This window comes from Syngnathus floridae, chromosome 10 (genome assembly GCF_059516105.1).
Source record: "Syngnathus floridae isolate MCC-2025c chromosome 10, RoL_Sflo_1.0, whole genome shotgun sequence".
In the NCBI taxonomy this organism is placed as follows: domain Eukaryota; kingdom Metazoa; phylum Chordata; class Actinopteri; order Syngnathiformes; family Syngnathidae; genus Syngnathus; species Syngnathus floridae.
In genome coordinates, this window is record NC_142422.1 from 3,713,954 (window position 1) to 3,736,638 (window position 22,685).

A 22,685-nucleotide genomic window follows, 5' to 3' on the forward strand; every position below is an offset into this window, starting at 1 on the left:
AAAAAAAAGGTTGAATTCAGAAAATAAAGTTGCCTTTATTCATCTTGTGATGATCTCATGACATTGGAATATCTAAAATTAGAAATCCCTCATTGTAATTTTGAACGGGACTGAAGGCTACTTTTGCAAAGGCTTCATTGTGAGACCTATTTGAACATTTCTTTTAAAAAGAAAAATGGAATCAAGATGAGCTGAACAGTTTCACCATGGTAACACAAAACTCTGATAGAAACAAATAAAGTCGGCCATCTTTTGATACCTTCTAAATGCGAATCTGTTAATCAGCTGAATTCTCTACTTTGCAGCGGTCCCGCAATTAAATTCCCTGGAGGTTCAGTTCAGTTCAGAACTTCAGAAGCAACATTTTATGAAAAACATTTTCAAACTTCAGAAGCAACTTGAGGCTATGTGTTTTATTTATTCATTACTTATGTGACAACTGAGAATATTAAAAAGTGAAACGCGTGAGGCGCATCTGCGATGTAACCTTCAAGTGTTTATTTATCTTTACCTCTGTTATTTATTTTTGTTTCTTATTCAAATAATAATGTTTCTGAAGACCTCCACATCCAGATTGCAAATGAATGCTTCTGGCCCGAAGCCACGCTAGCTAATTTACTAGCTAATACCTCGCTATATAGCGCGTACTCATAAAAACGTAATTGCCAGCCATCGCTTGACAATGGAGGAGCTAAAGTGGCGGCAAATCATTGGCGCTTGAATGCCGTCCTAGGGTGGGGGCAATCAAAATGGACAGTAAATTAGCCAAATTGTGTCACAATCCAGCAAATTCAGAACACCTCGTCTCCCAGATGCAGAAAAGTGCAGCTCAGATTTATTTGTTAATTTCACACTTGATGGGTGGGCACTGCAGAGACCAGACAATTGTTTGCAAACTATTAAATAGTCTTTTTTACAATATGTCTATTTTGTGACCCAGAGTATCCAATTGCAAATTTAGGGAAGAGCGAGATGGAATCTTTATCTTTTTCGCCGAGACAGGAGATCAAACGGACTGTGTGAAATTTGGAGCGGCAATAATTAGCAGCTGTTACAACATCAAACCTCCTCATCTCTTCCACTCTTTTGGTCCTTATCCTCTAGTTTAATTCCCAGATTTTTTTTTTTTTTGGGGTTGTTTTTGGCTCCATCTTCCAAGAGCTACCACCGCGAGCAGAATTGACCTCCATTTTTCTCCTCCCCCTCCCCTTCGGAGGTAAACACGAAGATATGACTTGAGCTTGTTAATAAGTGTCATCCACGGTGAAGGAGTTCTGCTTTATAACAAAGAGCACACAAGAGAGCAACACTCTGGAGCCACGTGGAAATTAATCACAGCATTTTCTGTCATTGACTGATTAAATCATTTCCGAAGCCTTGAGATTTGCCTTCTGGCGTGTCGAAGCGTGTGCGGGGTGTATGTTTACGTGTGTGTGCGTGTCCACGAGTTGATTTATGAAGGGGAGAGCGAATGGTTTTCTCTTTCAATCTCTCCTGTGAATTAATGAGGTATAAAAACTAAGGCTGGCACTCAGTCAAATACCTCGGCAGCCACCGAGAGCTTGCCGCAGGATAACGATTGGCAACACCGACGTGATTGTGTATACATAAAAAAAAAAAAGAAGCCCCGGTGGTTACTGAGGCGACTCATCGGCCTAAATTGGGACGTTAAAAAAAAAGTCTTTCAACCTCTATTTTTGTTTGTGCTCTTCCAAGCCGCCTCTTTAATTCAAGCAGGTCAGCAACGCCGCATTCCGCTCCCCCCCCCCGGATGGTGCTAAAGAAAAGGCACAAAAGACACAATTACACTTTGTATGCTCGTATTCTACGAAAAATAGACACCATGATGACAAAATATCTGAGAATGGCACTAAAAAGCTTCAGATGTTCATGGAACATTGTGCATTTGTGTGTGTGTGTGTGTGTGTGTGAGAGAGACACTTGACATTTTCCTAAAATGTGTTAGGCAAAAGCATAAAATAACAGGCTGCTATACTTCAGTATTCTTCACATCTTTATAATACAACTCTGCCAGTGTGAGGAAAGTTCTTTCTGAAATGAAAGTGTAGCTGGGTCAATATCATTATACAGTGCCTTTGGTGTTCTGATCTGAATCACTGTTATTCATCTTTTTAAAAAAAAAAAAAAAGAATGAATTCAACTTATAAGTGGGCAAACATTTGCACACTCACCAGTGCATGATAAATCTGTTAAAATGTTCTTTTTTATCGTCCACCAAAACTTATTGATTAATTTCCATCATGTATATTCAATTTTGATAATCATATTAAACATTTTGCTGGTGTCCACCAGGTTATTACGATGTAGGACGTGGCCGCTTCAAAAATGGAAGTGGGCTCATGAATTTTCACCCACACTAGTCTAAAGATGGTTTTCTGATTAATACTGCCTTTGTGGAATCTGAATTAAGCTGGAAAAAAAAATCCACTCGTTTTTATCCAGCTCAGGGGGCGGCCATTTTGTCCTGTCCTTGAAAATGAGTAGAGTGTGGTTTGTAAAAAATTTTGACCTGACCGTTAAAATACATTTTTAACTTAAATCTTTATCACAACATGGTAAACAATCTGCAAAACTCAATAGCGAAATCCCCATTTCGAATTCACAAAGTGAATTTAAATCAATAAAGTGCACAAATAATGCTTAAGAGGTAAAAGTTCTACGCGTAAAAATATGCGGTTTGATACTTTAATAACATCACTGAGCTTATTTTGGGGAATATTTTGAGGTACAGATCAAAGAGTAAAACACTTTTGTGTCAAGAGGCACTGCTACAAACAAAATGAGTTGCTGCGGGATGTTTAAAATTTTTATATCAAAAAAAGTCACGATGCAGAATATAAGACAAAGAATAACAAAAAGCCTTGACGCTAAGGTACGCTAGCATATTTCTTTATATTGTTTTTTTTTGTTTGCATAAGACTTTTTTTGCAGCAAGTTGGATATTTTATAATGGATTTAAGGATTAGGAGGCCGTGGGCTCGGTGATACGCTTAAAATTTGCAGTTACCCAAGGACATGACAGGCGGCGTGCTACTTACACTTATTTGCACAAGTACACACAAACACACAACAGTAGATGGAGGTGTATTAGGGTTTAATAATCGTAAGACGCAAGGCTCGTCGTAAGAAAGCATGGCTAATTCCCTGGTTATGTTATCTCAGAGAGACAGATGTCCCTAGCAAAGATTACAATATGGATTAGCGCACACACACAAACACACACACTGTGTCAATGCAGAAATCCATAAACACATTCAATCGTCAGAAAATAGACTGTGTCAAAATAATGATTTTTTTTCTTCTCTCAGGGTCAATTTGGAGATGTAATGAGGTCTTGGAAGAATCCAAAAAGAAAGTTTGTTTTCATTCCCGTAAAGTTTCATTTGTAACACACCATTGACTTTGGGATGTATCGATTGAAGGGTAAAATAAGAAAATAAAAAAACGCCGCAATAGGACTACTTTTGAGATAAATCCAAATGCAATTTAATGATCACCTTAAGCTTCACGGCAAGTATGAACCCCATCACGTCAGTCAGCTACAAGGACAGCAAATCTTTGGCGAGGTCAAACAGACTGCATCCATCCAGCCGGCTAATCCATCCAATGCAGGAAATGGTTTCTCAGCATATGCGAAAGGTCGCATGATTAATGGCGTCCCACTGTGGTTGTCAGAAGAACCCATGGGTCACAAACCCAAGCCTTCAATTATGTCATTAATGCACGGTCACGGCCGGGATATTGCACAAATGACTGGCGTGCACTTCCTGCCTGTCAATGGTCAGCTAAGAAAACGGCCTCTTCTCTACTTCAGTTCTTTTGTGGAGCTTTCTAGAACGCTGCCACTCAAGAGCAACCGAGGAAGGGTCTCCATTGCAGGGAGGTAAAGCGTGACATTGAAAGGTAAGAGTTCAGACAAGGACGGCTCTTCAGCCTTGGAAGAGACATTTTTTTTCCCGTGGTGTAAAACTGTAAAAATTGTTTTCATATCGTGAAATAGATTATTAAAGTTTAAGATGATTTTTAGATTTAGGTAAAGATGGCAAATTATTGTCAGGGGCGGCACAAGGGGGTGGCCAGGGGTGAAATTTTACTGATCACGTACCCACAATGATTGGCCAAAGTAGATCGTATTAGCTTTAGCTAATGTATTAGCATGTTGGATTGAGGGGATATTTTATTTGGGCTGCACCATTTTTAACTCATTCACTGCTAATGACGGCTCTAGATGTCCATTTGTAACCGGGCTGGCAGTGAATAAATTAAAAAAAAAAAATTTTGATTTAGGTAAAGATGGCAAATCATTGTCAGGGGTGGCACAAGGGGGTGGCCAGGGGTGGCCTTAAAATGTTACTGATCACGTACCCACAATGTTTGGCCAAAGTAGCTAGTATTAGCTTTAGCTAAGATTGCGGGCATATTTTTATTTGGGCTACACCATTTTTAACTCATTCACCGCCAATAGACGTCGATTCGTAACCGGGCTGGCAGTGAATAAGTTAAAAAAAATCAATTTTCACTAGTAAGTCACCTTTAAAAATAAAAATGCAATCTGTGCAAATGCCAAGATGTTGTCGTTAGGATGCATTATGTGCTGAGAATGATGAGAAGAATCTTGCAAAGCCATACAAAAGTAAAATGGGCTCCGAACCAACATTTAATGGGCTCTTCCTTGGCATACTTCCGAACTTTTGCAACGTCAAACAAATGCCAATGAAACAAATATATAACATGCTTGGAAAAGGTCATAAAAAAGACAACGAGTGTAAAAACGGATTTTCCCTCAAGGTTGACCTACCTCCCCTCTCATTTCCAATAAACTGTTTCAGTATAAGAAGTCTCTTACTGTTTTCCTTTAAAACCTTCAAGTGGAGTAAACCTTTTTAATTAAGTCACCCACATGGACAGATCCCAAGCTACTATAAAAAAACATGCTTGTGCTTTCAGCGAGAAGAAAACACCCCGCGGCTGTGTCGGCGTATTTGCGTGTGCGTGGTTGCTTTGTGCAACTGTCAGTGATTCATTTGCACTTAAAATACATGCATTACAAAATTGTTAATCCAGGATTTTTCTTCCTTCTATTCATCTCATCATGGTGGATTATTATTATTATTATTTTTAAAAACACAGATTCTGCAATAATCAGGTGCTTAATAATGACGGTGTTGTTGGTGACATTAATGCTGACAGTTTGATCTGAGTACAAAAAAAAGGAAATTGTGGATGATGATAGCAGGTAACCTTGCTAGCTTAAGCAATATTAATTAATATTAATTGGAAAATATGCACATATATCTCAAATACAATAGAAATACAAGTGACATAAAAACACTCCAATTTAAATTTCAAAATTTATAATAAAATAATTTTTTGGGAGCCTCGTTATAATTTTTTATCATACAACATGCTAGGCTATGTAGCATGTAAAATGAGACCGGCTGGTTTACTGAAGTGAAATTAGTAATTAGTAATCTAAATTATAATGAGATTTTTTTTGTGGGTGTGTTTCAATGCCAGTCGATCAAAATAAATTTTGACATATTAGGTCAACATTGTAGTTGACTACAACAATATATTATTATTATTGTATATTTAAATTAATAAACAAAATTTCACATGTGTCAATTATTATTATTATTATATATATTTTAATTACTAAACAAATGTGTCAAGTCAACATTGTAGTTGACTATAACAATTCTTATTATTTATTTCTATATCATTATTTATTAGCATGTCACTTCTCTTGGTCCCAAGACCCCTATTCCAGTAAAGACTCAGGATAGAATCAAGCTAGCCAGTATAGTGTCCTTTCTCCGTGATTGAATGTGTGTCCTTGTGAAAAAAGCGCATTCTCCCCTCTCGGAGTTTGAAAAAAAAAAAAAAAAAGTGGTGGTGCTGATGCAGACGTACAGGTGAGAGAATGGCAAAGGATTTGGAGATTACCCCAGGCTTTGTGCGTCCACCATGGCCAACTCACAATAGGTCAGCTCAGAATAACTAGAAAGGGCTGACCGACCATGTTCAGTCACCCCTGGAGTCATTAATCACACAACTGTGCAGATGAGGCGGCACAGGCGCTTCCACACACACACACACACACACACACGGAAAAGGCCGACACACCAGAGCTTGTTGTAATTATGCAGCCAAATGCTGGATGACAGCCTCGCTGCAGGTAGTCGGTCCTTCAAGCTTGCACTCCTGCAGCATTATCAAACACTCGAAGCCACGCACACACACACACACATCAACAAAAACAGCATCGCAAAAAGCCGCAACACTCCTAACAACACATCACATCTCATTAGGTGCTGATAAAATGTATCACACATCTGAAACTCAGATCTGTGCATTTCCTCTCCAGCTTTATTTGACATCTCCTTAGTCACACTGGAGCATCCCAACCTTCATATTCCAAAACAGGTTGTTCAGCTTGCAGCCAGAACACAATCAGGACCGCCATCTCAGATAACGTTCCCGTTTAGCGGTTATGGAATCCTTCAAAGAGGATTCACGGGCGCGGGTGTATGTTTGTGTGTGTGATATGCATATGAAATGATCTGTAGGGGATATGAAATGGGTTTGGGCGAACACTTGGCAGAGTTTGGAATTAAGATGTAGGGTTTTAGATTATCATCACCCTCTTTTGTATGGGTAACACGTTGCGGTGATCACACGATTTGCTGTACAATCACAGAAAGGTGTCAGAATTCCAAATGTTCCAGAAAATCTATTATGCGTAATTTGTTGGCATTTTATTTCATTGAATTAGTGTATATATTGCTAAACTGAAACAGTTTTGACAAAATTCTTCAAGCAAAAAGTGTGATTTGTGTCTCGTCCGTGTCTGTTTTAGCAAAGCAGCCCCAGGTGTGTTTGTCTAGATCACATTTCAAGAGCAATTTGAGCAAAAATCCCAATTATTACAAAAAGGTCACACACTTCTTTTTTACATCGTGGTTATATGACTCAAAACTCAATTCAGATCTTTTTCTGCTTAGCTCTTTTTTGGGGAGAACAGAACGTACTGAAAAATTAAACAGTCTGCATTCATTCGGAGGTCAAATCAAGTTCAACTGTCTGAGTTTATTTTAGTTTCATCCCAAAATTTCCCCCCGCAACCCCGTTATATCTCACTTCTTGCACGTAGTTTATATTCCGTATAGTGCGAGTTGAGCTATCATGTTAAACGGCTGCTGATTGGCATCCGCTACGACAAACTGTGAATCATTTAAATCCGCTTGTGACCTCTTTAGTGACACAACTGTCACTTTGGTATTAAAGTCGTATTTTCAATGGAAGCTGCTTCATTCTCTGACCTTAAAAATTTGTGCCTGCCAAGCGTAACCAATTGTGACCAATTTCTCAATTTAATAGGTCAAATGTAGGTCATGCTAGTTTTGTTTTTGCAGGCCACTTTGAAAAACTATTTAAAAAAAAAAAGGGTTTGCAAGATTGTTGAAGAAAAAAATATGTCCCGTTGAATCAAGAGTTCTCGGATAAACAGATGTGACCTTTGACCAATCAAAAGGCACTAAGGAGTAATTCAAAAGAACAATTTGGCATTATATAGCTACCAAAAAAAGGGGGCGTCGTCAGTATTCCATAGGTGTATCCTCTTTGTCTTCCTCCTCGTCACTAGCTGGCTCATAGTCGTCATCGACCCCGACTTGAGCTTCTTCGCCCTCCAACTCTCCTCCCAGCTCACCCAGCAGCTGCTCCACGTGCTCCAACATGGGTTGGTCGTCACAGCCGAGCTTGCTGTGCAGCTGCAAATCACACACAAAAAAAAAAATAAGGCGAGAAAATAAATAAGTGAGAGTGAAGGAAAGAATGTTCAGATATTCTTGCAGATGTGATTTAATATGCCAAATTTAAACAGCTAGGACAGATAAAAATGTCTCTGTATTGATATGAAGATTTTTGATCATTGCAATAACATATTTCTTCTAAAAACTCCACTCCTGTGATGTCATTTCCTTCTTTGATAAAGTCCTTGTGTCACTGAATTTTCATGCTCTCACACTGGGTCACTGAATTTCACAGTGCAACATTAAGATGTCAACAAACAACCACTTGGAGCAAAGGCAAGTGTGCAGCTCTGGTGTTTTAAGTCTCTAAGTGCCAGTTCGGACGGTTGAATTATCCGGGAGCAGCTTGCAGGCTGTCAGCGAAGCCCGGCACGGCTCGCAAAATGCTGGTAAACAGTTTTTTTTCCCCTTCATTTGGCAAATTAGCTTCTTTGTTGGAACACTTGGTTACACAAAGAAAGGGAAAAGAACATCTTCCTACTGCTGCTGCATGCGGTCTGCAATGTGCAAGCTCAACATAAATAAGTATACCTCAACAAATACAATTAAAAAAAAAAACTATATGTTTTTACAAAACCCCCAAAATTCTTCAGATCATTTTAATAAGCGATCAAAATAGGTTTCCCATGGCAGATGAGGAAATGTGGGGAAAAAAATTCCTCCCAAAATTCTAAAACACCCAATAATCAATTACCGTATTTTCCGGACTATAAGGCGCACCGGACTATAAGGCGCACCTTCAATGACTGGCCCATTTTAAAACTTTGTCTTTATATAAGGCAACAAATTACTTTATAATCACAAAATAATGATCCATAGTCTTTTTGATTCATGATTCATCGTCTTCAGCGGGCCACTTATGACACAATGCTTTGGGCCAGTTTAAATTGAGGAATTTGGTCCATATATAAGGCACACTGTCGGCTTTTGAGAAAATTTTAGGTTTTTAGGTGCGCACCTGGCATATTTTTGGGGGAGGCAGTGCCCCTGCGGCCCCCACTCTAGCGCCACCAGTGCTTTGTTCCTAAATTGAAGACTACCTATACACACCAATGAAAAAACTAACAAAATTCCAATCACAGGTAAATCTAACCATCCCGAAAATTATTCTAATCTTCACTGGAAACGCATAGCATAATAACCCCCAAATACTTGGAGCTTCTAAGCACATATGCGACACCCTATCAAATGTGCTATCTCAATGAAATATTGCAGGCAAGAGGCCAAAAAGTTCCCTACGCAGCCAGCAGATTTATCTCTGTAAAATACTCCGCTTGTGTGTAATTACTGAACTCAAAGGGAGAGCGGGGTGATAAAACTGCTTCCCCTGCCACTGAGGACAGGAAGCATAGAGCTGTAATTCTCAGCGTGCAAATGCAGAGTAAGCAGAGTGGCTGCAGAGATTTACGCTAACAACCCCCTCCTTTTTTTTTTTTTTTTTTTTAAAGAGAGACACAAAACTAAAGAGAAGTTGTAATAGTAAAAAAAGAGAGTAGCTAGTATACAAGGGTCACGAGTCCAGAAGAGAGGAGACCATTGTGTGTGACTGTCTTGCAAAAGCAGGCGGGCTCCGAGCAACATCCTGACACGCACTGTCAAGGGAACTCATTTGGAGCGTAACAATGTGCACTTGCAGCATGTGTGTGTGTGTGTGTGTATTTAAGAGGATGCTTTCTCCGCAGATTGGGGCTCCTAAGGGGCAAAAAAAAAAAAAAAAGACAAGGGGAAATGCATGATCCAGCCACAAGGTCTAACACACTTCCACCTTTTCAGCCGCCTTAGCACCACACCACACAATGGAGAGAATAAAAAAAATAATAAAAAAACACACACATTGATTGTCACTATCACAACTCCTCGGAGATGTCTATCGTCTCCGAATAAAAGTTGGCTCACAGCCGCTAGGGCTCGATATAATGAATAATTGCATCGTGCTGCCTTGAGGGTTGGAGTCTTACTCATTTCATTTCACAGGTTGCATGGAGGACAAAAGACAAAAGTAGTGGAGTGGCTCGTTCGTAATCCATAAGGTTGAATATGACGGCGAGGAGTTTGTTTATGGCAGCCCCGTGTCAAAAAGTACGGCGGGGGAGTCGTACCCGTCAAAAAAAATGAAAAAGAAATAGAATCATAAGGAACAAAGCAAAGTAAGCTGAGGATTTTTTTTCTTGGCTTGTGTGTCAATATTGGTCAGATATTTATTTGTGTGGGCCGGGAAGAAATATCGATAAATTAATAAAAGTAGCTATTGATTAGGGGGGGGGGGAATGCAAGAGCAGTTGAGTCGCAATATGTCAACGATTGGAGTCGAAGTGAAAATCAATCGTGTGCTCGATTTAAAAGCGTCAAAAATATTATTCGTTTACATTTTATGACGGGTTGGCTTTGAGAAAAAGAAGCTGCTAGGCAACACTTGAGAGGAGCGCTGCTGAGTCAAGTGAAATGAAACCGAGAAATGGTTTCAAATATCGCACTTGATTTGAACAAGCCCCAAGTAGGGAAAAAAAAATGGCAGTCGATAGGCCATCAACAATTTGTTTTTTATCAAAGTCACTTTTAAACACTTTAAGGGATTTTCTACTTGAAATTCTAACGAAAAAAAATTTGGTTTTCTTTTTACATTTTTACAAGACAGTAAAGTCAACCTTTTTTTTTTTTTTCCCAGATTCATTTATTTCCCATTATATCTAACGGGGAAACCGACTGGCGTAATAAGTCGTGTTCGACCTTGGCTGTTTTCAGATTAATAGCTTCGTCTCATGGACTAAACTGCTGCATTACAATTCCAAGCACTCAAATTGAAATATTTATACAGTAGTTCTCAACATGCTCTATATAACGTAGCCAAGAAAAAAAACAAGTTAAAGAATTTAAGTTGAAAAGAAACCAGTTCTTTGTGCAGTAACTTTCCACATATTTCAATTCCTTTATGAAAACCGCAAGTGCGGTATTAGTATTGCATTTACAATTCATTTCAGACTCACCTTGGCCATGACGAAAACTATTTCACGAAACTATTAAAGCGCATAACGACCATTTTTTTCATTGCATCGATCGCGTGCACAAACCATTTCAGCTCTATTGTGACCAAATATTGCGTAACTTTCAAATAAAAAAACAAGTGTGTGAAATACACACATTTACTTCAGCCCCATTTTTGTTGGAGAAACTTATTAAAGTTTGATGACATGAGCCCACCATGGTCCAAGCCTCCCCACAATCCACACAGCAACATCAAATAGTACAACCTTTGACCTCCGTTTGCCCCGTTTGCTTTTGTAGTTTCGAGTATATATTCATCTATTCCTATCCGTGAATACATTCCCGCCGGAATCTTGGCTCCATCCGACTGAGACTCAAATTCCATTTCACGTCGGCTTGACAATTGATTTCATGTGCGCCATCGTGACTTCTTTCCACCCACGCGACAAAACATGCACGACACGTCGGTATCACGAAGCACGATCTTTCGTTGTTATTCTCCCTGCTTCTGCCCGACTGTGGCTTGGTTTATTCTCTTCACCATCAATACTTTTTTTTTTTTTTTTTAGTGTATTGCAACATAGCTTGGCTGCTAAGTAGCAAATGTGATATTTATGAGTCACCTTCTTAGCATTAGTTAAATGCATTCGGGCCGCCTCCTTGAGCGCTGACCTCTCTTCTTCCTCCACGTCGGTGAGTTGTCTCCCGTCTTTTTCTTGCTGCTCTTTGGCTCTCTCTAACTGCAGGTAGCAAACCCAGCCGGAGAGATACCACACCTGGGAAACACATGAAGGGAGGGGGGGGTTGTTTTTTATTTTAGAAAACAGAAGGGAGATTGCAATTTGATTATTTTCACTATCTTGCCTGACTTGCAATGCTCACTAGACCCACATTTGCTGATGCTACTTCTGTAAACAAAAATTGCAACAGCTATGAAATAATGGCACCAAAAAAAAAAAAAAAAGCATTACAATGTAAATGAATTTCCCTCGGGACAATAACTGAGTTGTAATGAAAATCATCAGGTTGACTTTTGCCGAAGTAAAAAAAAAAGGTTAGAATCTATCATTTTCAATCATTATTAGCTAGTCCCAATATGGATTATAAAATTGCAGCATTGGTGTTCTATCTTTATTTAGAGCCGTATTAAAAACAATATAAAAATAATGCTAGAATAGAACTGAATCCATTTTAATACCGGCGCTTGTGCTAAGCAAGAGGTGATGCAGGGTTGCTATGGAAATGACAAAGATTTGCCATCAATGTGAAAATCAAGGTCAAAGTATCACATGTCACTTTTTTTTTTAATTACTAATTTCTACAGGAGCATCATTACACTAATTTCAGAAGCACAACAAAATGATTTAACAAGCAATTAGAAATATACAGAAAGTGTCAAATAATGAGAGAGGCGTTTACTGTCGGGTATTCATGGCAACACAAAGGCGAGAAAATTGGCGGAAAATGTTAGCACGACACGACGTTCCATTTAAAAGTATGATTTATGTGTTCCGGGAGAGCCAAGAAGAGCTTTCACATTGACGGCACCTGTAATTTTCTCCCGCAATCCGGCTTCACGCTACTTTTCAATTAAAATGCTTATGGATGGTTGAATTATGCTTAGTTGAAAAAAAAAAGACGACATCGTTACAATTATAATGAACCGCACTCGGAGTGATTTGGTGAAATGGCCAGCTGCTGACTAATATAATTATTTACAATATCCATACTTTTTTTCGCAAAATTTGCACAAACCCTCAAAGTACGACTTGTGTTGTGCTTACGCAAAATAAAAATAAAAAATCGACATTCCACGAGGGTCTCCAAGCTTCTGTGGTAATCAGACTCCCATTTCCATTTGGATTAATCAAGCGGAAACTTCCATTGCCAAGAATCGGTGAGGAAGATGACACTTATTACACTTTGTTATATTTCAGCAAAATCTGGGAAGCTGACAAAATTGGAGTGAATAATAATATGTATGTAATATGGACTGTGTCGTGACACTATCTATACTTTGTGGAAATCGGATTATTATTCTGTGATTACTGATGACGAGGCAGAAGCAGCTTCTTCCCACATAAAAAAAAAAAATCGAGCTGAGTTGAAATGAGATTTTTGGGCTGATCATGTAACAAACCAGTTGAAAGAAAACTATGTAAATAATAATCACAAGAGTCTTTTCCGCCTCTCTATGAACTTGGAGGCGTGCCAAAGATCAATATTACGAAACAAATATTAGCATGATTCAATGGAGTCAAAAGCAGAAGGTGCAGATTTCCTTGACCACTTTGCAAACAAACACATGACGAATTTGAAATGATTGTAAAATATGCTGAGTGGGAAGCTTCAAGTTAAACCCCCTGCAGCCACACTCACCAGAAGATCAGCAGTGCTGGATAAAAAGATGGCAGTGCCAGCAGGATTTCATTTCTAATCAAGGAACAATTTCCTGACAAGGAAGACCCCCGAAGAACAATTGCTTTTGTTGCACAGCGGGGGGGTACTTAAAAGCTGTTCTGAAACCTGACAAAATTTTTGATTTGTTCAAATTTTGCAGCTTTATTAAAATTGAAGAAGACGGATTTACGGTCAGGAAGAATTTACAAGTATAATTATTTTGATTGGGCGCTATTACGCCATGTGTTATTTGTGTGAATTTTAGTCCATTTAAAAAAAAAAGAAGTATATAGTATATATATTTGTTGTAATGTGCCGTGATACTATATATATATATATATATTTTTTTTTTTTTATCTATTTATTTATTTATTTGAAAATTTGGGGAAATTTTAGTCCATTTTTTAGGAAATAATTTTGAGAATCACTTATATAATAAAAAAAAAAAGGCAATAATTTCACGGAATATTTTTCAGCCATGATAAGTAACGCGCACCATCATAAAACACTTTCAAGATTTAAAAAAAAAACAACTCTCAAGCATTAAACAAAGAAGCCAGCCAAGCAAGCTAATTATGACTTTCATAGCTTCTCCTTTCCCTTTCCACAACCCAAGACAAAGGCACACGCAATTCAATTGAATAAATGTCGCTTCTGTCAATCAAACCGCTCGTCACTTCAAAGCCGAGGCCCGTCTTAACTCCCATACGGCACCGCCAAAGAAACAACAAGAGATTCATAAATCAACTCAACACCTTTGAAACAACATTTGGGAGGAACACTAACATCTCCAGCTTTCTGCCAAGCCACGTTGAAAGAAGAACTTTCGCATTAAAACCGGCGCGTCGGCATTTGCAAATAGCCAAATGGCCACAACGTGACCGCTAAATCTCCAAGTTAGAAAGTTCAGCCCCCCTGATGACTGCTCTCAATCTGTCAGCCGAGGCTTTGCGTTTGTTTGTGTGGGAGGAAGAGCCCAAGGGGGGAGTGTGGGAGACACGGCGCTGCTCTTTGACACTCAGTGGCGCACCTTGGCTTTCTCTGCTGCTCACCGTCGGGGATTTCAAGTGCGGAGGGACTACGAGAGCGAATCAAAATACTGCCACTCATTCCCCTTCGCTAATAAACCTGCCGTTTCAAACTCAGGGAGAAGAAAAAAAAAAAGATATGTTTGTACGAGACCACAGGAACTCATTTAAAGTCTCCTCTCAATGTTTATGTATAATACGATAAAAATGATAGAATTCTTAACATTTTTCGTCCTTCTTGATGTTTCGACATGCACTCCGGTCCGCTCAATTGCTCGAAACGGCAGTCAATATGGACAGCCGAGCGGCAAAGTGAACTGCAATTTCGACTCGGCTGCAAAACACAAGTGGAGTGACTCCCGATAGCGTCGCCCGCCTCTGCCGAAAAGGTAATGTTTGCTCTGTGGGTGGTTTGTCTGTCTGCTTGACTGTTGAGGGGGAAAAACAATCAAATGGAGGAGTGCGGCGTGGAACAAAATTGGAGACGAATTTGGGTCTTTTGGTACACAGATTGCACGAGCCACGATAGTTCGGATTTTCCAATAAGGGAAAAAAATAAATTATAGTAATAAAAAAAAAAAAAAAAAAAAAAAAGGATGTCTTATTTTGTAAAGTTCTTGTCAAAGCCGGCCATCACACAAATTGCTTTTGCTCTGAGAGGAGAATGATAAAAAAAAATGTTGTCACGGTTACTAATAGCTCCCGCTTGAATGAATGAACTTGGAGGAATAAATATTTGGAACATTCTTCCTCAATGAAAGCTTTTGCAGATCCTTGTTGAGTTCGACGACCTCAGCTTCAGTGCTTACCTGAACAACTTCGTCATCCTCTTCCAGGAGCCCCTCGATTACTTCTACAGCCAACTGAGAACAGAGACAAATAAAACGAAACGTGGTTAGAATGAAAAGTTGCAAACGAACTTTACAAAGACAGAAAAAAAATCCCTCCAGCAGAAACACACAAACTGTTGAATGTCCTCAACAGTCAGATCAATCAGAGTGATCTGAGGATCCGATCGGCATCTGGGCCCGATATAGACGAGGCTGTAGATACAAAAACAAGACAGCGGGCATCGCCATCGACAGACACGCTCAGCAGTGCTTATTGCGCAATCAATAGGCACTTTAGCCGCTCCACCCGATCGCCTTTTTAATCTATTTAATGACATTTGGAGTCAATCCACTAGCCCGTCTCACCACTGATAAATCTAAACAGCAACGTGAGCCCGACTCCACTTTTCTCCCCACTTAAGCATATTTTGAATTTTTTCAGCGCCCCTTTGAGCTATGAAAGGCGTCGAATGTTTGCTGACCTTTTGCTGGAGGGCGTCATTGTTTGGGTCAATTGCTGCGGGGAGGTTCTATTACCGAAAAGAGAGCCGGGACTCAGGTGTGTTTGTTTTGCTCTCGCTCTCTTCCTGTGGATCGAGCGTTTGTGCTGTGTGCGCTTGAGAGGGCCCCGGGTGATGATTTATTGATTTTTGTCAACTTGAGGTGGGAGGCGACTGTTAGCCAATCACCCGTGGTGAAGGGCAAGAATAAAAGGCTGGCATAGTTGAGAGCGTCGGCACGCACGCACGACACTTCTTGTTACGGCCGTCGGATTCCAACAGCTTTCCTCGTTCTCTTTTCATTAATGCTGCGAAATTCCGGAGGCAATAAAGAGGTCTGCTGCCGGGATGCACAGAGGGAGAGACGGGTTAATTGAGAATATCTCGTTAGGAAGTGTGCAAATGGCTATTTCGGTCGGACCAATTATCGGATGTAAACTCGCCGCCTTTAATTAATTGATGTCTAATTAAAAATAGCCAAACAAAAACATTTAATCCCAGAAGATGATAGATGGATTCTCGCCCGGATTGGGAAATAATCGTTATTTCACCGTCGCATTAATTTGAGGTGGACTTAGACGTTTTTTTTTTTTTTTTTTTTAAGAGCAACAAAAATAGAACAAGAGATATCCGGGAGCGATGATAAGCGAGCGGCGATAACCGTTCTATCATGGCCGAGTGCCGAGCTTCCTAACTACATTGGTCAACCCTGGGGGCCCCGTGATTAAAGATTCAGATCTTCTTAAGCTGCTTCACACTAAACAACAACAAGCAAGAAGATTAATACAGCCGCATCGCTATGGGGAGGAGGGGGGGGGCGCTTGCTGAAAAGATGGGGCGAAAGGAAGAAACACAAAAAAGTGGTCAGCAAAGATAAATGCGCACGCCTCAAAGTCGCTATGTAGCTCTGACCTCTTTATTTCAGCGCCTTTATGGCCATGATAAATAAAAAAAAAAAGAATCATCAGTAGCAGAGGAAGCGATTTTTAATATCTGCCGTGTGCATTTGAGTAATCTGGAGGCAATTTGGTTTAACAGAAGCATTTTAGCGGCGTGTAGCAACGGGGGGGCGTGAAAGACGAATCGCTCGGCGAGCGAAATTGGTAACACGTGAACGTTCGTATGCACGAAGAGTAACGCTGAAGTAAATAAACATGTACATATACAACAATATACATTTTGGAGCAAAAAATGTAAACAACCGCGACAAATGCTAAATTAGTTAGCTTCACTTTAAGACTTGATATTAACATAAAATGATATTCAATCCACTCATAATAGCAAAATATAATAATATAAATAAATAAGTATAAAATAATGTCATATAATAATATAATGACAAAAAATTTCAATAAGCGTGACAAATAGTAAATTAGATAGCTTCACTTTTAGACTTGATATTAAAATAAAATGATATTCAAGCCACTCATAATAGCAAAATATAATAATATAAATAAATAAATATAAAATAATGTAATATAATAATATAATGACGAAAAATGTAAATAAGCGTGACAAATGCTAAATTAGATAGCTTCACTTGATATTAAAATAAAATGATATTCAATCCACTCATAATAGCAAACTATAATCATATAAATAAATAAATATAAAATAATGTAATATAATAATATAATGACAAAAAATGTAAATAAGCGTGACAAATGCTAAATTAGTTAGCTTCACTTTTCGACTTGATATTAAAATGATATTCAATCCACTCATAATAGCAAAATAGCAAGTGTCTTTTTATACAATTTAGGCGATTAAAATAATTATCATTGAGAGAATGTCGCTTTATTTGTTTGTTTTGGCAAAGCCTTCATTGACTCCTGTTCCAAGTCGCACATTAGTGGAAAGCCAAACTGGATCCATCAGACAAAGAGCTCAACACAAACAGGTGTTTTTTCCCTTAACACCGTTGCTCTTCCAAAAACGCACCGTGCCTTCTCTGGCAAAAATATACCCGTGAATATTTCAAAGCGTTGGCACTATTCCGCAAAACACATGATGGCGGATAACACGGACAAATGGTCAGTTTCTGGCAACATGCAAAAGAGATTGCCTTCAAACTAAAAACTTTTGCTGACAAAAGTTTTGTCGTGGGTTCATATTCAATCTGGATTAGCCTCGGACTGGGCGAAGACGGACGATAAGAAAAGATTTCCAAATTGCGAAATAGATGGCGAAACAAAAACTGCCGCACGGGAGGTGTAAATGAATATAAATGCATATATTGCTCACGCAGCAAAACGCTGATGTTATTATTTATGAAGCAGTCGCAAATGTCTGCGGCTGGTGACAACGACAGGCGGATGAAGACAAATGACATGTCACAAACTGTGAACTGAGACGCTGTCATTTCGCTTCCACACCTGACAGCCCCCCCCCCTGTCCTCCTCCCCCTCCCACCCCCGCTTCTTGTAATAACCGTAAAGCTATCAACAAGCGTGAGCGAAATTAGTCAGTGGATCAGAAAAGAAAATAGCCGAAGCGCTGCTAGCGCGGCGGAAATCACAGCGACTCACTTCAAACACTAATGAGCGTGAGGTTCTGCACTGAACCGACAAGCGTTTAGCCTGCAAAAATTAATATGAGAAATTGATGAGTGATTAAGCGAGCGAGTGTGCCGTAGTAACGATATCATGGCAGCAGCACATTCCAGCTTCATTTACACCTCCACTGAGCGAGACTCATTAAGGCGCGTGTGGCTAACATGGTGACGCGGGCACCAGGTAGCTTGTTATTAGACCGTGCTAGTGATGAGACATTGTGATTTCCGAGGAAGAAGGAACAAATTATGTGTACGGTCAGCAGCCTTGTAATGATGCCAAAAAAAAAAAGTTGGTGATTTCTGCTCCGTTAAATAAATGAATAAAAAATTAATTATTAGCTCGTGCTAGTGATGAGACATTGTGATTTCCGAGGAAGAATTAACAAATTATGTGTACGGTCAGCAGCCTTGTAATGATGCAAAAAAATAAGTTGGTGATTTCTGCTCCGTTAAATAAATAAAATAAATAAAATAAATTAATAAAAAAAAAACAATTATTAGCTTGTGCCAGTGATGAGACATTGTGATTTCCGAGGAAGAAGTAACAAATTATGTGTACGGTCAGAAGTGTGTACCAAATTAGCAGCCCTGCATTGATTAAAAAGAAAAAAAAGAAAATAAAAAAAAAAAGTTGATGACTTCTGCACTGTTAAATAAAAAAATAAAAAATAAAAATACAAAATAAAAAAAATAAATAAAAAAAAAGTAAAATCAACTCAGTAAATTGTTTTGGAGCATACCATTGCGGCACTAATTCCCCCTCCTATAGATGAGAAAAATAAAATCTTCCAAGTGTGTGATGGCATTTTGCATCACCCCCAGTTACGACTCAACTGGAGTTTTCGGCCAGCTTGTTGTGTTTCAGTCCGACTGACATTGTAATTAATTGTTCCACCTTGGTGGAGCTTTTTACTCGACCGAGTACCGCTCTGGATTTTCTAACTTCTTTCTCTCCTCCAGCATTGGCCCACATGGCAAATACCAGTCTTCAATTATTGACACGGGACTCTGGAGGGGGATAAAGACCAGCCGTGACCTTGCCACCTACCAAGCTATTCACTAGAAAGCAAAAGTGCTTTGGCGCCCTCCTGCCACTAAAACCCAAACGGGGCGACAACCAGAGCAGCAACATTTAAACTCGGCACACATCTTTTTTTACCTCGTACTCCTCGCCTTCGACCAGAAGCTTGGCTGTGGTGATGCGGGATTCATACGGCGGGATCTGCTGAGAGAGCAGACAAAAAAATAAAAAGGAGAATCGTCTCCGCTGAACATTTACACAAATCCTGCACAATGTCCGATAATGGCAAGATCCAATTTCAAGGTACGGGACGTTCTGCGGTTAATCACAGCGAAGATGACAGCAGTCCGAATGTGGATAAAGCTGCTGCGGAAGATAAGGGACACAATGATGGCGCCATTGTGGGATTGTTGCATCATGAGCACATTTGCTCCATTTATGTACGCAGGTCATATATGGAATTTTCTCAAATCTCATCATCTGGAATCATTATTCTACTTTTCCCTTTATTTGCACCCTCCTCACATAATGTCGCTTCCGCATTTTGATGATCCTTTTTCTCATTATCTTCTACTTTGAATCCCTCATGGGTGTTTGTGCTGGCGGCAAAGCGCTCCTTTTAGGCCGCATTGTTTTTATAAATAAATGTGAGGCATAAAACCGTCGGCTTGTGACAAGAGACACTCCAACTCACCTGCGCTTCATCTTCTAGGCTGGAGGATGCTTCCGTCTGTTTCTGGGCAGGCAGCCACGATTTGACACTCTTCAACAAATATTCTTTGCCTTCCTGAAGACGCCACAACATTGAAATTGAAGGATGCTAATCGCTCATTATATAAACATGTGATTTGCTATCATTGTTGAATGTGTCTGCCATCTTTATCATATTAATTAAAATCCACAAAGTGGTTTCTGGTAGAGGCATCAAAAACCTGGTGTTAATGGAGCCGGCCTGCCCCCTAGAGGATATCAACTGCTATTTCAGATGCAATTCAGGTAAACCTTTAAAAAAATGTGTTGACTGTCTAGGGAAGTTAATTTTCTTTTCCAACACGAACATGATCTGAGCCCAATGAAACATCATTAAGATATTTAAAATGTATTTTTAGCATAATCCAAGGATTTGATATTATTCCAGGAATTCAGTGAATTCAGAATAAAACCGAAATTACTTATCTGCACCGAATAGTCATGTCCACATTTGTGCAAATATTATTTTGCAGTAATGTGACATGTACATGCAAAAGCATGACTAAATCCACTCCAATGGATGGGTTCCACTTTCTTTCTTATTAATGTGAAATTAAAATGTCAACAAGAGAGAGGTGTGTAGAAAGGTTGGGAGGACCCTTCATTAGCATTTAATTAAATGCAAATTCAAAATAATTTTAGCACCACATAGAAAAGACATTTCCAGTAAAGGTCAGCCTGTGACCTTTCAATTGATATGTTGGACTGCCTCTAACTCACTTTGCGAGAAATTCTTCGAAAGTGGAAGAGAATTAGAAAGTAACTTGCTCAATCGAGCGACCAAGTTATGAATTTCTTATGCTGATTATTTGAAATTCATGGCTGACTGAACAGGAAAGTCATCCGGTCATTTTTTAAAACAAATTGAATGACTTTTCTGAGGACATTTTGTCTTCATCCCAATTAGTTGCTCCTGATTACCGCTCTCAATTACATGACTTCAAAGATCTCGATAATTAGTATGCCCATCCACATGACCTGCTGTGTGCTCGCTCAAGTGATAATTCAAGTGTCCATCTGCTGATTAATGGAATACGATTCAATTTGCTGAGAATAATTAACTCAGCAAATTCTTACTTTAATATGCTGAGCGTGTATGACCTGACCTGATTTTTCTCCGTGCTGAACAAGTAGCTGGCCATAAGCTGGAGGCCTTCAGGGTTGCTAGGGTGATACTGCAACGCTTTCTCAATGAACTCTCTGCACTTATCAGCGGCTCCCTCCTCCATGCTGCGCACACATTCACAAATTTCAACTCATTAAAAAAAAATTGGAGGGATGAGCAAATCTTAGAGATGTAATTTTGTCATATTATGTTCTCACTTACCAGAGATCGGTTAGATAAAGTTCAGCGATGGAGCAGTAGGCCGTGCTAACATCCTTCATCGTCGGGAGGTCAAAATCCTCGTCGACAGACGTGGCAGCTTCCGCGTGGGCCTGTTTTGAAATACCAGAAAATCACATTTTAACAAAATCACGTCAATGTCAGATTATTTTAAGTAAAGCAATACTTTCACAAAACAGCACCACCTTGTGGCAGAAACGTAGAATGTACTGGAGTATGGTTGACAATAAATGGATGAAGGGAATGAATAGATGATAAATGGATAAATTAGAGAGACAGACAGACAGATCAATGGACAGACCGACTGATTTTATATCAGACATGTATTTTAATCAGTGTAGACTCACTGTGGTCTGTGGTTTTTCGTCCAATGCGGAGAGCAGGATTTGTGTTCCTTTGGTGTAGTAGCCAACAGCTTCCTGACCTGTGTGGAGCTGTCCCAGGTACATGTACTTACTGTGACCTACATCTGGGCTGAGCTCCACAGCCCGCAGAAAAACGTGCATGATCAGTCAAGGAAGCTCCAGGAACAGGTAGAAAAAAGATGAAACCCACAGTAAAGGATATTTCTTTAGCTTTCTCTGTGTTTCCAAGCTCTAAGGAGATGTGTCCCAGCATGTCAAGAGCTTGGAGGTTTGTGGACTCCACATCCAGGGCACGCTGACAGTAGAGTCCAGCCATCTCAAAGTCAAAACTGTCCATGCATTCTTCAGTCTGTACAAGATAGGACGGCATGATCAAATGAACATGGAGGAAACAGGGAAACTTTCATGTTTGAGGGTGTTGTGTTCTGTAACCTTCTCTAGTAATTGGTCAACAGAGTACTTGGCAGCTGTTTTCTTCTTTGCCTTTTCATGCATTCTCACTTTCATCCTCTCCTGGGGTGTCAAGCCTACCATGCCGGTGTCTAGAGTTGTAAAATTGAGGTACATCAAGTTTGGTGATGTTCTTTTCATGATAATAACAGGACATCATCATCCGATCATATTAATCACTACCTTACCATTGCTTGGTTGATTTTCTTTCTTCTTTGCTTTGTTTTTCTTTTTAGCCTTTGCCTGCCCTCCCATAATTAGGAATACGATACCTTACGTTTCAAAAATTCGGAGTATAAGAGCAGATTCTCCCTAGGTGAGCCCAAAACACATGGAAATCCGATGTTAAAACTTTACGTGATGCGCATGCGAAAAGCGAATACTTCCTGTTAGCTACGGAAGTCCACAGTAGACAAATTTAATAGATTATGCCATGCGTTACGAAACAACTACTGATTGTCGTCCCAATTGTAACCAGTCGTGAATGTATTCCCCAACTCATCATATATAATTTCCCTTAATATTATTAATGAATATTATTATCTCCAATTTGCGTTTGTAAGAACAGGATCATTTTTTTATTAGGACTCTTCAGTCAGAGTGGGATTCACATACTTGACAAGCG

The 22,685-nt window shown here is 39.4% G+C and overlaps 1 protein-coding gene across 2 annotated transcripts; it reads right to left on the reverse strand.

Moving 5' to 3' along the window:
- Nucleotides 1-15: 15 nt before the first annotated feature.
- On the reverse strand, nt 16-22,629 carry LOC148391915 (uncharacterized). Of its 2 annotated transcripts, XM_088387223.1 has the most exons (12): nt 22,249-22,629; nt 22,043-22,152; nt 21,813-21,959; nt 21,593-21,745; nt 21,228-21,337; nt 21,007-21,130; nt 19,845-19,937; nt 19,289-19,354; nt 15,055-15,108; nt 11,441-11,593; nt 7,602-7,793; nt 16-1,777 (listed from the first exon to the last, which is right to left on the reverse strand). In XM_088387223.1, exons 1-11 carry the CDS (start codon nt 22,313-22,315, stop codon nt 7,620-7,622), a joined length of 1,251 nt encoding a protein of 416 aa, XP_088243349.1. In that variant the 5' UTR covers nt 22,316-22,629; the 3' UTR covers nt 16-1,777; nt 7,602-7,619. The 2 variants fall into 2 exon arrangements, with proteins under 2 accessions (XP_088243349.1, XP_088243350.1); XM_088387224.1 differs by lacking the exon at nt 16-1,777 and having other exon boundaries at nt 6,369-7,793; nt 19,289-19,351; nt 22,249-22,627.
- Nucleotides 22,630-22,685: the final 56 nt, after the last annotated feature.